Here is a 15,911-nt window from a genome sequence, read left to right as displayed (position 1 = left end):
CTTTTATTTCATCAACATAAAACTTAAGCAGAAAATGTGGTCCGTGAAGGGATGACTTATAAAATTTTTTTTCGACCTCTGACCTTGTGTTTTTTTCCCCTTAACTTACACTACAAACTGAACTAACAGTGTTTTTCTATTTTCAATTTGCAGCTTGGATTGACGATAGCCATTCGATATAGTCACAGGTAATCACAGTTTTTGTTTTATTTAACGTATAAAATGATATTTTTAATACCAAACCTTTTAAATGAATACATAAATACGTATGGGGGGCATGAGGCTATATTGGCCCAGGTGTATAAGCTCAGCTACCATGTCAGGACCCCCTGATGAATAGATCTAAATAATATGTTAAATAGCACAGGTAAAAATGAAACAGATGTGCTTTAAATGCCTGGGTCAATTTTGGGTCCTAATCTCGGGCTGACACTTTTAGTAGGGAACCTGTTTTAACCCATAGCAGTGTGGGACTTATCACAGCCAAAAGCTATCATAACAAGAATGTATTCTATTGCATGAAGACATAGTTATAACATGTTGCCTGAAGAAGGTACAGTACTTGAAGATTAAAAAAAACACACACACAAACAAAAAATACAAACTTGAGTATTACCCATTTAAATGTATATAATTATGTTATTTATGTGTGACATAGATACAACAGGTATGTTTTTTCTCTGCTTGTCAGTTTTGATTTGTCATACCTCATACGCTGTATAAGTTGCTGTGTTAACTCTGGACATTGTATAAATACATTTCCATAATAATGAACATAAGAAAAACACACGTTTTTTAAACACTTGAGGAGTAGAGAGTTAACAGGATTCCAGCACCGGTGTTTGGGACTTTCATAACTTGCTTTGTACTATTTTAATTACATGGAACCTGTGAGAAAACATTTTATTGTTTAGTAAGAGCACCTCTCAGACATTTCCTTCCCCGAGCACCCTTCTGCTCTTTGACACATTCTTTTGTATAATTAATAATAATAATGTAAATTTTACTTCTATGGGGTGGCATACTTCATACTTGTCATATAGAATGGCGACTTCGATGAGCTTCAGTGGTAGAAGGTGGCAGTATGACAGTATGCTATAGAAAGTGTTAATGGTAGCATCAGCATGACAGAGAGTAGGGTGAAAATATGAGAAAATCTTTTTTACAAGATTTGTGGAAAATTCACACTTGGTTTTAAGACAACCATGTACGACTTGACAAATAGGTGGGTGGGCAGTAAAACAGGCAACTCTGAGAATATTAAACCGAGATGTTATGAACTGCGGTTTTGGATGGTGATGCAGTCTTCTGGATAACTTGAGCTGCTGATATAAATAGACAACCAAACGGTAAGGGCTTCTTACCCTCTCGTTGTAAGATTGCAGAGTCGGCAATCTTGGTGCAGCCCCAAACGCATCCCCCCATGTCTGTCAGGTGCATAAAAGTAACAAGCAGATATAGGGCACAACGTCAGGAACAGAAATCCCCAAGCGTATGTCCATCCAAAATTACCGAATTTTATTGATTCACAAGGACTTCATAAAAAAATGAAGCTGTCTCAAGGTTTTCGCTCCCACTGGACTTAATCATATACCTTTGTAGACTGTAGTCTATAATTTAAGTCCAGTGCGGGCAAAACACGTGTGGCTCGTTAAAAAAATTAAGAAGTCCTTGTGAATCCATAAAGTTGGATAATTTTGGATGGACGCATACGCTTGGGGATTGTGCCCTATATCTGCTTGTTTCTTTCATGCATCTGAGCTGGTGATATGCTAACTACCACCATAATATCTAAAGCTGAAAACAATGGATATCTTTGTTATGTATCATATCTGGAGAACATATCTTAAGTTGACCTTCCTTAGAATGCAAAGAATTGTAAAGGTTGATACCTCTCTCTTAAGTACAATTTAGTGCATATGAAAGCCACATCAGTTTTAAGTGATCTGAGAGCTATTAGTGTGTGCTTTGATACAAACCACACTTACTTTTTACTATTACTAATCCTTAAACAATTCAGATTTCAGCTTTGACAGAGCGATGGAGTTCCTGTGATTTTAACCTAAATATCTTTTTTTTTTTTTTTTTTTTTTTCTGGAAACATGTTTTAATCTTCTATAATCAAAAAAGTAATTTAATAAACGGACCGCAAAGCCATATGTCTGTAAAAGAAATAATTTCTCAATAATAAATATAAAATAATGTAAAACTGTGAATTTTGTGATGTAAAAAGGTGTGAACAGTAAGAGGATTTTGAATTTATCATTGAAGACCACAATTATCCACCTTTTGTAGTGCACGGGTCAAAGGCCTGGACCGAATGTCCGCAGCGGCATAAGGGCCGAGTCAAATCACCAAAAAAAGATGAGCGTTTGTAGCAGATGGCCCACAATTGCTGTCAAATTCTGCATTTCTATAGGCTGCGGAATGGTCACCTGCCACAATTTTTGTGAAATGTATTATGTTTTTAAAGATTGAAAATCACTGCCCCGAGGACCAGCTTTAGCAACTTGCTGTCACATCTACATTCCTGGTAACTCTTCGAGTTTGACTCGAAGTGTCTCTGGGTGATTTCTCTCTTTTTCTGGACAGAGGGAGCACTGGTTAGTAACACTTACTCCTACTCCTACCAACCCTGTCCTGATGCATGTGCTGGTCCTGCCCAAGTCATGGCTAGTTCTGCTTGCATGTGCTGGTCCTGCCCAAGTCATGGCTAGTTCTGCTTACATGGTTTGTGTCTGTGTGCAAAACAAAGCTAATACACTGTTTGCACGCATACTCCTATGTACATATGATGTGGACTCTTGTGTACTTTACTTTTTTTATCTTTTTTTAATTTTATGTTTTTCTGTTATGCTGACCAATTTTTTCAAGGGCCAGGATAGCCTCTCTCTGACACACACTAATCAAAGGATGTGCCGATATGATCAAGATTAAACAGAGTTTGTGGCTTCCTGTAGATGACTTTATTGCTTTGGGAGGTAGACTTGTGTGCACCCAGCACACCACTGATCTGCAGTATACATGTAGCTTTTGATCTTTTTTCCACACTAAAGACGTCAGATGCCATATTTATCTTCTCTGTGTTTTTTTTCAGCCGATTAACTAACTTAACTATTCTGTTAAGCAAAAAATTTACCAAAAATTGTATTCTTCTGAAAAGTAAAGCACCGCTTGGCTGAGATATTAGGTTTTTAAAGTCCCTGAGACCCCAATAATAGAATGCATATTATACTGCCCTGTGAGTTTACTATGCATTCTTTAAAATAAAGATCAACCCAGTGTAGAAGCTAGAGCTGTTCCCCTTCTTTGTAGAGAGTCTTGAAGCAGCTGATCAGTTTCAGGAAAGTGCTCCAAATAAACTCTATGGGACCAGTTTCTTAAACAGACCATGTAGCATTCACCAACACAGTGCTGGAGCGGACTGAAGATAAATATATCACATACATGGCATATAGCTGGTGGGAGGGGATAGGGACAATTGCATATGAGGGGATTTTGCAGAATCCCACCATGCATTTGCAAGGGGACACCACAATCATTAAAGTGCATATGATGGCTGGAGTGTTTCTTTAAGGGGAAACCCCTTGTGGGTGTCTTCTACAAGAAGAACTGTGTTGTTCCTGTATAATGCACAGTTAACATAGGTGAGATTTTTGGAAAATCACTTGACGGATTGCATTATGCATTATGAAGTGCAAACAAAGGAAATCCAGGAAGGGGATTTCTCGTCTGTGCCACTTCTGACTTCTAAAAATCTAACGTCAGAAGTTCCTAAAAGTTACGTGATAACTGTGTGTGGCCATGACGGAATTATAAGAACTATAAACCATCCTTTTAAATAGACAGCCCTCACCCACATAAGGCATACCATGGGAATCCACGCTAACTGGTTATATTACAGTTCCTTAACTGCAAGAGTCCAGCGAGCATGTGCACAAAATTCTCTAATTGGCTAAATGATTGTAGAGATTCATACTTAGAATTTTGGGAGTCAGTGCCTTGTCGCAAGTTAATCCTACATAGAAAGCAGGCAGTGTTAGTATGTACGGCATAACCGGCCAAACCCTCAGCCTGCAAAAATGAACATAATCCAGCATGTCTGCGATATACCTTCTTCTCTAGCAATAGGCAAAACTGGCTCACGGGTGATCAGCGGTTTTCAGAATGACAGTTTCATACACAGAGCCAATCGTACACTGAATGACACACTAACACCCAAACATTCTGAGGTCTTAGAAAGAAGGTTCATCTAGGAAGGAAGAGGGACACATGGATTTCAGTCCAAATATGAACTGCTAATCCTTAACCCCTTAAGGACAATAGGCGGTCCCTAAACCCATTGAAAACAATGCATTTTGATGTACATGTGCATGTACAGGCTTTGTCATTAAGGGGTTAAAACCTGTCTATGTTGAAAGAATATTAAAATAAACCAGATGAGGTGCATAATGATGATGGTGGTCTGGTCATGTACGCTCCTTAGCATGTAGCCAGCAATATATTGCGTTACTTCAACATGCCAGCAATGTAGGACCCCCTGTTCAAGACCATCCAAAGAACAAGGATGTATGACACACTTCTAGTCAACCATTGAGTCTCCAGTTAGTATGAAACTACAACATATATCAGCAAGAGAATTTTCAGTCAAATTTGTTGAAGTTTTAAACATAAGCTCTTTCTGAATGGGTGCAGGAGATGCATCATACCACACAAGTATTGCTTTTTATACAGGTCATTCTTGTGGTTGTGTATTTTTTCATAGGATCTGTCTTTTTAGGTGATCTAAAATCAACAGTTGAATGCAAGACCTTTTAAGCGATAGCTCAGATATTATGCTTTATAGTTTGTTAGTCAGTGCCTTAGCCTAGGGCTTATAATACTTGAGGTATCTTAAATGGGTGTGCCGTTCCACAATGTTGTATTCATTTCTTGTAAACCTGGTACTTGACTGATTTTTTTTTTTCTTAGATAATATACTTTTGTTCTGTCTTTTGCTCATCAGCCTTTGATGTCAGAAACCACTTTAGTGTTGACTTGGTATCCCCAGAATCACCCCTTACTGATAAGGCATCTCCTTGTGAGCCCCCGCCACCTACGTGTTGAGGATTGACTTCCTGAAACGTGGGTGTTCTCGAAAATAATTGAGTATGTGTTTTCTTAAAAAGGTGTTTTACGGCAACAGCGTCAGATTTTGTTTCTGCGTGATGGGATAGAAATGTGGTTGAAATATGTGTAATTGGTTTGATTTTCCTTGTACCATCTGTAGAATCTATCTTTGGTTTTATCTGACTTTCTTTGTTGCAAATCTTATCCCTTTTCCTTATTGTCCTACTGAGGAAAACAAATAAAAGGAGTACCACTTGACTGACAGATCTCAATGCAGAACACTTGTTAATTGAACCCTGTGAGCTGGGCGTATCTGATACATTGTGAAAAAGTGTTGAGAGAAAAAAAAAGATATTTATTTGCTTATCTGGTGTGTGCAACGGATCTAGGTATCCCAAATGGGTATATCTGCTAAAGTCGGCTTCCACCACCACCCTGACCGCTCAAACACTCGCTTATTGGCTCCGCTGATGCCTTCCCCCTCAGAAAATTAGGAACTCAGTTTAATGGAAAATACTTTTAATAATTTACATTCAATAGTCACAGCAAAACACACACAGTGCTCAGTATTTGCACTCTGACCACCTCAGCCCAGTAGAGGGTCGCTAGTGTAGTCTATGGGGAAGATGGTACACACGTGCGGTTTCTGTGACTTCTGGCCGAAACCGACTGGATATCAGATCTTGGTGCAAATACTGGCCAGAGAGGTTTTTGCCCTGTAAGTCCTGACCTGATGGAGAGTAACACCACACATAAAACCCACTCTGAAATTGCAGGTACCCCAAATCTGTGTCCGAGCTCCACAGTCTTTAGAGTCTCTGGTAATTGGGGACATTTTGCACTCTGTACCCTTGTACCCACCTCCCCAAAAACAAGGCACATAGTGTATAGGGGAGGCTGACCCTTAGGCCCCTCGAGGAGCCCAGGGCACAGAGGCTTTTGTGACAGTGTAAAAATGTAGAATATCTGACTGTGAGCTGATGAGCTACCAACTATTCTTACAATTTGGACTTGTTAATGGGGATACTTCTTAAAGGGACAGTTTAACGTGCCATATAGTCCCACCAATGAAGAATGTATATTAAAAAATTTGTAATGGTTTTGCTATGCATCATTCAGAGAAGAAACAAAAAAATCAGACTTACCTTTAGAAGATGCTGCAGATCCCGAGCTGCAACACATTGCCCCCTTCTGTGCTCTGCTATTGCAGCAAAGCGCTCCCGTTGAGCTATAGAGTCTAGTTTGCTGATCACTCTGTGATCCGTGGCAGCCTGTATACAAGTTGAATTTCTCCCTTTCAAGAAATTGAAAAAAAAACTTTATAAAATAATAAACATAAGTAGTACCATTATTCATATGAGAACCCTGTGATCAATAAAGACCTCTGAGAGATCTCCAGTGTTAAAAAGGTGAATAAATTAAGGCAAAGTGAAAAAGGTGTAAAAATCTCACACTAGAAATATAAAAGAAAGAAACCCTTTTCACTCCTAACCTAAAAGGTATATATAATATAATAGGGAGCACAAAAACATACAGTATGTACATGATGTGTTACTGTGCTCCAGTGTCTTTTTGGTGAACATTGGGGTGTTTTTCAGCAACGGCACATAGTCTCATGAAAAATGAAAAAAATACTTGCAAAGTGGTGGGGGTTTTTTTTTTGTTTAAAATAAATTATTAAATTCATACAAAATGATATATCAAAAATAAAATATAAAATGAAATAAAATATATCATGTGTGCAGGTACACTCATATCGAAAAAAGGAAATGATGGTTAAACAAACGTATGGTTAAAGTAGCAAAAAAGCTCCTGTCCTTAAGGTGGGAAATACCCTTGTCAAGTAGGGGTCAAAGAGGAAATCTAAAACTATTTTCTTCATATTCAGGTAATGTAAAGCACATGGAGAATGCTGAGCAGTAATTTTTTTTTTTCATTTAATTTATTTATGTGTATTTACACAAGCTAACAATTTATGTTGGCTTTGTTTTGTCCACATTCCTCTTTTCTAGAGAATTTGTATTGCTTCTGCAGATATATTGTGCCATTTTGTTAATGTTTTGATATAAAACCTTTTCCCCCAAGCTATGTGAGATGTGGTTAGTAAACCAAATAAACTCTACTTTCTTAGCTTGAATTTACTGTAACCTTGAAGTTCACAAAGCAATTTCGATCTCGCTGTAGCATCTAGAACAGATGTGCAACAGGTGCTCTGTCTGTGCTATAACAAATACAATCTCTTACAACTACATATGCCACATTTAAAACATTTCACGAGTGACAAATAGTCGAACGTACACTTGGCTTTAGGTGTGTTTGTGACCAACATAGGTATATGATCTGTTGAATAAATAACCATTTTTATGGTGACCTTTATCACTATATGATTTTATAATTGATTAAAGAGAGCCTATCACAGTAAGTTGCAGTTCAGTACATTACATTAAGCTGTGTATTGTTTCCAGACTTAAAAAACAGTATAGATATTAAAAAGTCCACATTGTGTTTATACAATGGCAGAAGCAGTCTTCCTGTCTTCGTGATCCGCAGGATTATTCTGCCCGTTTTCAGCTATGCAATATGAAAAAATATGGAGACCTGACCACACCTAAAAGAGTTAGGCATCTCATTCCAAAACAATGTTGTTTTTTATGAAGTTGCCCACTTTTAGAGCAGAAGCAGCCTTCACTCTCCTGGAAAGGCTTCCCACAAGATTTTGTAGTCTGTTTGGGAATGTGTGCCCATTCAGTCAAAAGAGTATTTCTGAGGTCAGACACTGAATGCCGTTTGTGAGCCAGGCCTTCTCGTCCAATATCAAATTCTTTTCAAAGGGGTTCAGTGGGGTTAAGGTCAGGGCTTTGTGCAGGTCACTTGAGTTCCTCTACACCAAACTTGTCAAACCATGTCTTTATGGACCTTGCCTTGTGCTCAGGGGCACAGTCATGCTGGAGCAGAAGAATGGCCTTCTCCAAACTGGTGCCACAAAATTAGAAGTCTACAATTCTCTAAAATGTGTTTGTACTTGGTGCAGATTGAGCAGGGCACAAATTCTACAAACTGACCAAAGGTCGCTTTGACATTGCCACATTTATAGTCCCTAAGCACTCCAGTATGACCCATTCTACTGCCAATGTTTGTCCATGGAGATGGCTGCCTATGTCCTTGATTTTATACATAGCAATGGAAGTGGCTGAAAAACCTAAACTCACAAATAAGGAGGAATGTCCACGTACTTTTGGTTGTGTAGTGCACTTCTTCCCAGGTGGTTGGATGTTCAGGAAGGATGGGCTGAGAAGATGCAAGAGATGCCAAATGAGTGTCCCGGACGGCATACAAAAACCCACCAACAAAATGGCACCACTCATAGAAGTTACCAAAAACATGGCAGTTGCCAAAAAATGTACATTCCGTTCCACCACGTGGCAGATCTGACACTGGGAGTATTGCAGCGTGGGAACAGGTAGCAGGTAAGTCTGTAAAACCATCCACTCTTCCAGGAGCACATCCCGTGTGACAAGGAGCCGGTTTATTAGGATGGGAATTGTGGAAGTCATTAATCAGATTGAGAGTGTGGACATGATGAGGTGACACCGTAACCCTCCCAGTCAGCTAACTATTGAAGCTGAGACCTTACTCGATGAGAATCCAGGATACAGCTGACAACAAATTATTCGTGACCCTCTACTATAACAGGAGAAGGAGGGAATGGGATAGGAGAAGAACATCGATAAGAGACAACAAGTTTTAATAGAGACACATGAAAGACATTTCTAAATAGAATTGCAATATTTCTGGTTCACATGCCACTTCCTTCAAATGCCAATTTGCTAGTTTCCTTACATATAATTATTCCTTGTGACTAATGGGGTCTGTGACCTATATGCTTACTTCTTTGGTCTGTGAATGTGGTCTTCACTTTCTTATCCTACCTGCCTTGTATATTCATGTAATTGTGTTTAACCTGCCTCACAACTTCTCAGGGCTTCCCCTGCAGCGTTTACTTTTAAGTGGAAATATGATCAAAGAGTCTTTGCACATTATTAACATCTAAAATAAAAATAAGACCATAAAGGCCAACCTCCTTTCTGATCATGTTGTATTTTGCTGTTCTGTTATGTTACTTAAATTTATGTGGAATTGATCTTGCGGTATTTCAGCAGTAGTTATTTTTTTTTTATATATATACACACTAAGATTTTCTTGTCTGCATCTGTATTCTCAACAAGTCATATTGAAACGCTAGAAAAAGAGGAACACAGTATGGCAAACTGTGATAGATTTAGTTTTTTCTCCCTCTGTTTCATTATAGCCAAACCTCTTCTACAGAAAATGTGATACACTGAGAACCACAAAAGCCAGCACCCCCAATTAGTAATCTGCATGAAAAAGTGCAAGCAAATGGGATTTTAGCAAATTTCTTCTGGCAGTATGAAAACACTATTTAGTAACAATATAACAAAATCTAAATAAGAGATAATATATAATGTCAACATTTTGGGAGGCATCTGGCTCTTTGCAACATAATTTGCTTAATTTTATCAAATGGACATTTCAAATAAATAAATACAAGTTCTGAGATAACACGCTATAGCTTGGTATGTTTACATACTTGTTTACATACTTGGGACCTCTTCGAGTTTGACCTGGAGTCTCTGGGTGAAGCGCTGCTTCCATGGGTCTTGTGTTTGGACATGTTTACTCCCCACCTACTAGAGGCTTTCTGGGGTTAATCCTGACCCCTAACAATGCCACAGAAGAGGGAGAGCCCCCAGATAGCTTACCTTGGGTAAATCTCATGTATGTACATTAAGCATTATTATGTGCAGCTGTGAGTGTAACGACAGGTATAGGAGTCACGGTATGGATCCGCAATGCAGAGCTAGTATCTCCCGATGAACACACAGCAACAGCAGGAACTCCGTCCAAAAGGACAATCTTAGTCAAGGCAGGCTGAGGTTGGGTATAGCCGCAAGAGGACTTGAGACATCAGTACAAATGGATAAGGTGGAAACAAAGGACCCAGAGACTAAAGATAGCTCTTGGGCACAGGCAACAAGGTAGGTGAGTGGTATATGTAGGTATAAGAAGAGGGAAATTGGGCATCTGTTCCACTGCATGACGGGCACATAGAGAAGCTTCCCCCGAGTACTAGCCATTAGTACTTAATTGAACAGGACCGGAGGGACAGAAAGCTGGGGCAGACATGACAATGAGGTGCAATTGTGCTGCCACCTCATGATACTTGGAAGGACCTCACTACATATTGGCTTAAGGGGGAATGCATACCCTTGGCACAAATGGTCCATGATGGTCAAACCATTTACCATGTAAAGCCTGATGTGGGACTCTCAATTTGTATTTTTAACCTATGTTAACAGAAATGTTTCTGGAATATGTTGAACACTGCTTAAAAGAGGAAGGAGCACCCTGGCCAAACTATTCATTTAACCATCTAAAGTCAATTATGAAGCTTTTAATCCTGCAAGTTGTGAGGTGGGGCCTCCATGAATGCATCCTGGTGCCATGTGTTCTCCAGGTAAGCGATGCACATGCGCCTGACCATCCACATAATGTAAAAGAAAACGTGATTCATCAGACCAGGCCTCCTCCTTCCACTGCTCCGTGGTCCAGTTCTTATGCGCATTGTAGGCACTTTCAGCATGGGACAGGGATTAGCGTGAGCACACTGACTGGTCCGCGTAGCAATACGCAACAAACTGTGATGCACTGTGTGTTCTGACAACTTTCTATCAGAACCAGCATTAACTTTTTCAGCAATTAGAGCCTCAGTAGCTTGTCTGCTGGATGTGACCACATGGGCCAACCTTCATCCATCAATGAGCCTTGGCTGCCCATGAGCCTGTCGCCAGTTCACCGCTTTTCCTTCCTTGGACCACTTTTAATAATGTTATGGCTGAACAGTGTATTATGTAATTTTAATTAGTTTTTTTGCTTTTTAAGTCCAAAAATTAAGCACTTAAATTTGTTTTGTATTCTTTTGTGTAACTTAGAGAGATAGTTCAAGTACATAGTATGTTGTTTATTTTTTTTTTTTTTTTGCAGCATTTGACACGTTATTCATATTTATATGTTAATAGTGAGTTCCCCTGTTTTTTTTCTGTTTCTATACTGCAAGACCTAATCTGATGCTGACGCAGCATTATTGGTAAGAATGAGGCCCTACTAACCACCTGCACTTCAGCTATCTACACAGTGTTCCAGATGGCCAGTTCAGGCCTGTTTAATAGCATTAAGTGCTTACCCCCAGCATGAAAACACAGCATCTATAAATCACTGTCTCTCTTGGTAGTGGAGGCAGAATACTAGAGCTCAGTAGCATTCTTCAGACCGTTTTTTTTCCATGATCGCCCCAATTTTTGTGCACCGTCCCAGGTAGCTGCCCCACCTTTTCACTTGGGTAGCGTTTCTCTCATTTAGTGTACAAATAACATATTGTTTTTAGGAGAAGGGCTTTCTTTAGATAATAGTATTTTTATCTTATCTAATTTACTATAAAAAAATATAAATGGAAGAAAATGAAAAAATCCTTCTACTTCTTATGACCTTTACTTGAAAATTATTTTACTCATCTGCAAATGCTAATTAAAAATAAATGCTTAATGGATTCTAATATTTGCCCTGAGTTTAGAAATACTCAATGTTTTTATTTTTTTAATTTTTTTTTTTTTTACAAGTTATAGGGCAATAAGTACAAGTAGGGATTTCAAAACCATTTTTCCCCCACTAGACACCCCAGGGTAATTCAAATGGTATAACTGTATAGCTCCAGCCTTTGTCAAACTTTGTGTTATTTTTTGTTTGTTTTCTGTCACACACATCGTACATCAGGTATGACTTTACAACTCCTGGTATATGTTACAGCCAAACCCCTATCTGAGAAAACCATAGGTTTATCTGGTTGTTTGGGGGCTAAAAGACCACATTTGGGAGGTGCACATTTTTTTTAGTTCCAGGGTATTCCAAATGTTGGTAATTTAACCTTTTCATGCCAGGATTTTTTTTAAAAAAACGTTTGAACGTTTTATAATTATTTTTTTTTGGAACTGGATGGTTCCCCTGATGGTAACATTACTAGAGAATTTTGTTTTTCTTTTATTTATTTTAACAATATGTATATGTATATTACGAATCACATAGTGGTTAGTAAGATGGGGTCCATTCAACCTGGGTGCAGAGCTCAGAGTTATCAGGAGGGTGTGGACAGAACCGCTGGGAACTTGTTTACTTTTTAGTGGGCACCATCATCTTGTGAATGGCAGCATGCCTCACTCCGAAGCTTGAGATAGTTTTCCGGAGCAATCATGGGGGACTTTTGGATGGGTTTTGGGGTTGCTGAAGGCATTTCAGCAACATTGATTGTGTTCCTAGGGGCACATAGGTTATAAATCTATGCACTGTACTTTAAATGTGACACTGTCATAGGATACCTCAAGTCAATATGGGTAATTTCTGCTCTCCTAGATCTCACCTGTTCCACTGTAAATGGCATTATTGTGGAGTGGGGGAGTCTAGAAGTAACAGCTCAGCCACAAAGCTCAGGGAGGCCACCTCAGTTCCAGCGAAGGGTATATTAATGCTACAGCATACAAGGAAATTATAGGCTATCGTATGCCTCCAACTTTGTGGCAGCAGTTTGGAGAAGGCCCTTTGTTCTTCTGTGCAGAAAGCAAGATCTGTAAAGATGGACTTAGCAAGTTTGATGTGGAGGAATTTAAGTGGCCTGCACTGAGCCCTAACCTTATCCCCATTGAACACCATTGATATGAATTGGAATGCTGATTGTAAGCCAGGCATCATTCATCTAACATAAGTGCCTGACCTCAGAAATGCTGTTTGCCAACAGAAGCCTCCAAGATCTTGTGGAAAACCTTCCCAGAAGAAGGGAGGTTGTTGTAGCCATAATGACGGGAGGAGGGGGCTCCATGTTAATGCCCATGGTTTTGAAATGGAATGTCCAGAAAACTCATATACAGTTAGGTCCGGGAATATTTGGAGACTGACACCAAAATAAATTCAAGTTACAGTAAAATAATGAATATGGGCCCTCAGCTTTAATTTGAGGCTAGTCACATCCAAATTGGAGGAATATTTAGGAGTTTTATATGTAACCCCTCTTTTTTTCCAAGGGACCAAAAGTAATTGGACAACTTACTCAAAAGCTGTTTTATAGACAGGTGTGGTCTATTACTTTATTTCTTAATCAATTAATCAGGTAAAAGGTCTGGAGTTGATTTGAGGTGTGGCATTGGAAGCTGTTGCTGTGAACCCACAACATGCGGTCAAAGGAGCTCTCAATGCAAGTGAAACAGTGAATCCGTTGACTGCAGAGGAACCCACCAAAATCCATCAAGAGATAGCAGGGACAAATCAACTGTTTGTTACATTCTGAGAAAAAATGCACTGGTGGCTTCTAGCCACAAAAATCCCTGGACGTCCACTCAAGATACCAGTGGTGGATGATCGTAGGATCCTTTCCTTGGTAAATAAAAACCCCTTCACAAAATCCAGACAAGTGAAGAGCTCTCCAGGAGGTAGGCATATCATTATCCAAGTATACCATAAAGAGAAGACTTCACGAGAACAAATACAGAGGGTTCAAACCATTGTACAAATTGTTCATTAGCCATAGAAAGGCAAGATTAGACTCTGCTTAAAAAAAAAAAAAGCCAGTCCAGTTAGTTCTGGCTAAGTTAAACCTGTATCAGAATGATAGGAAGAATGGCTCATGGTCCAAAGCATACTACATCATTTGTGAAACACAGTGGAGGTAATGTGATGGTATGGACATGCATGGCTTCCAGTGGCACTGGGCCACTAGTATTTATTGATATAGCCAGATTGATTCTGAAGTGTATAGGGATGATTGTATGGCACTTCACTTTGCAGATGGACAATTACCCAAAACATACTGTGAAAGCCACCCAAGAGTTTTTGAAGGCAAAGAAGTGGAATATTCTACAATGGCCACTATAATCACCTGATCTCAAACCGATCAAGCATTCATTTAACTTGCTGAACACAAAACTTAAGGCCGAAAGACCCACAAACAATGGAAACAACTGCAGTAAAGGCCTGACAAAGCATCACAAAGGACGAAACCCATCGTTTGGTGATGCCCACGTGTTCCAGACTTAAAGCAGTCATTGCAAAGGATTCTCAATAAAGTATTGAAAATGAACATTTTATTTATGATTGTGTTAATTTTGTCCAATTCCATTTGAGCCCCTGAAATAAGAGGGCTGTGTATGAAAATGGTTGCAATTTCTAAATGTTTCATAAGATGTTTTTGTTTGCATCTCAAATACATTGTGTTGGTGTACAGAACCGAAATTATGAAAATTGTGTCGGTGTCCAAATATTTCCGGACCTAATTGTAGGTTTGATGGTCAGGTGTCTACATACATTTGGTCATAAACTGTATCTTAATTTGAAACACACATTTAATGTAATCAGGGTGTATAGAATTGATACCTTTTTTAATTTTTTAAGCAAACCTCAGCCAAACCTTCATTTGCGTCACAGTGCTGGTGTGCTTGGGGGGAGGGGGGCTGCTAATACAATGAAACCTATGCTATCTAAGAGAACATTGAGGGTTTTTTTGCCACATTTTAGTAGATCAATCTAAAAGATACTCATTAGGCACAGGTGTTTAAGAATTGTGGTGAAAGGGTCTGTAATTTTCAAACTTATCTCGCGGAAAGCTAGCCACATCTGTAACATTGTACTTAATCTAGACATCGTGCATGGGGGGTGTTTATAACCAAAGAATGTACTAATCTAAGAGAAAGTAACACTGTTGCAAATATCCTTTTACTCATTAGTTACCCCCATGATTACTCTTCTCAACACTAAAGACTCAATCTGTAATTGGAAAAGTAAAATTAAAATATTTTAAAAAAAATCTGTTTAAACTAGCTGCTAAACCACATTTTGGTACTTTTAAATCTTATCACTATTTGGTTATCTTGATACAAGGATGTTATATGCAGTCAGGAAAATCCTCTTGGGCATCCTGACAGTATGTCACATAGCGTTGGGTTATGACCATTTTACAGAAGAAATTTACGATGTCATAAATAACCATGCTGTTTTGTCATTTTTCCGTAAAAAAATCTAAAAAATTGAATATAAGTACCAATTTCACATATGGACTACTTGTTAAGGGGTGTATTTGTCATAAGAGGCAGAATAAGTTGCTTTATATTTGGCCTAAGCGTATAGTTGTGCATTATACACAAGTTTTACTGTAGATATATAAACTGTATTTGTCCGAATATAGGCCACACTCACCCTCCATTTTGAGTCTTTAAAGTGGGGTGCGGTCTATAATCGGGGTTAAGTGCAGGGATGCACAATTCGAATCGCTGGATGCCCAGGACATGCAGTTCTGGGTGCCAGGCGGGTGTTTTTTTTTGTTTTTTTTTTCTTCTCTTTTTCATTTAGCCCTGCTGCGGCAAGGGCTAAATGCCTCACTACACACCAGGCAGTCTGGGGGTGCATATCAGGGGGGCAGAGTGGCATTTCTACAGACTTACTGTAAGATTTGCAAAAATGGGGATGATGAAATGTAGAATTCAGAATATTTAGGTGTAAACAGTTATTTGCTTTAAAAAACAAAACAAAAGAAAAACCTACTGTTTCTGCGGGAATATTTGTCCATTAATCCAGTAGAGCATTTGTGAAGTCAGGCGCTGATGTTGGATGAGAAGGTCTTGCTTGCAATCTCTGTTCCAATTCATCCCAAAGGTGTCTGATGGGGTTGGGGTCAGGGCTCTGTACGG

General features: G+C 39.0%; 1 protein-coding gene across 1 annotated transcript in view; it reads left to right on the top strand.

Moving 5' to 3' along the window:
- Nucleotides 1-15,911, top strand: part of ACOXL (acyl-CoA oxidase like) — a 123,015-nt gene that overhangs the window by 25,428 nt on the left and 81,676 nt on the right. Inside the window, exon 10 of the mRNA XM_053460798.1 lies at nt 154-188. Coding sequence (XP_053316773.1) covers nt 154-188 — 35 coding nt within the window. The remainder of the gene's footprint in view (nt 1-153; nt 189-15,911) is intronic.

The sequence above is a fragment of the Spea bombifrons genome, chromosome 3, assembly GCF_027358695.1.
Source record: "Spea bombifrons isolate aSpeBom1 chromosome 3, aSpeBom1.2.pri, whole genome shotgun sequence".
Taxonomy (NCBI): Eukaryota; Metazoa; Chordata; class Amphibia; order Anura; family Pelobatidae; genus Spea; species Spea bombifrons.
This window is presented reverse-complemented; position numbering and strand designations above follow the sequence as displayed.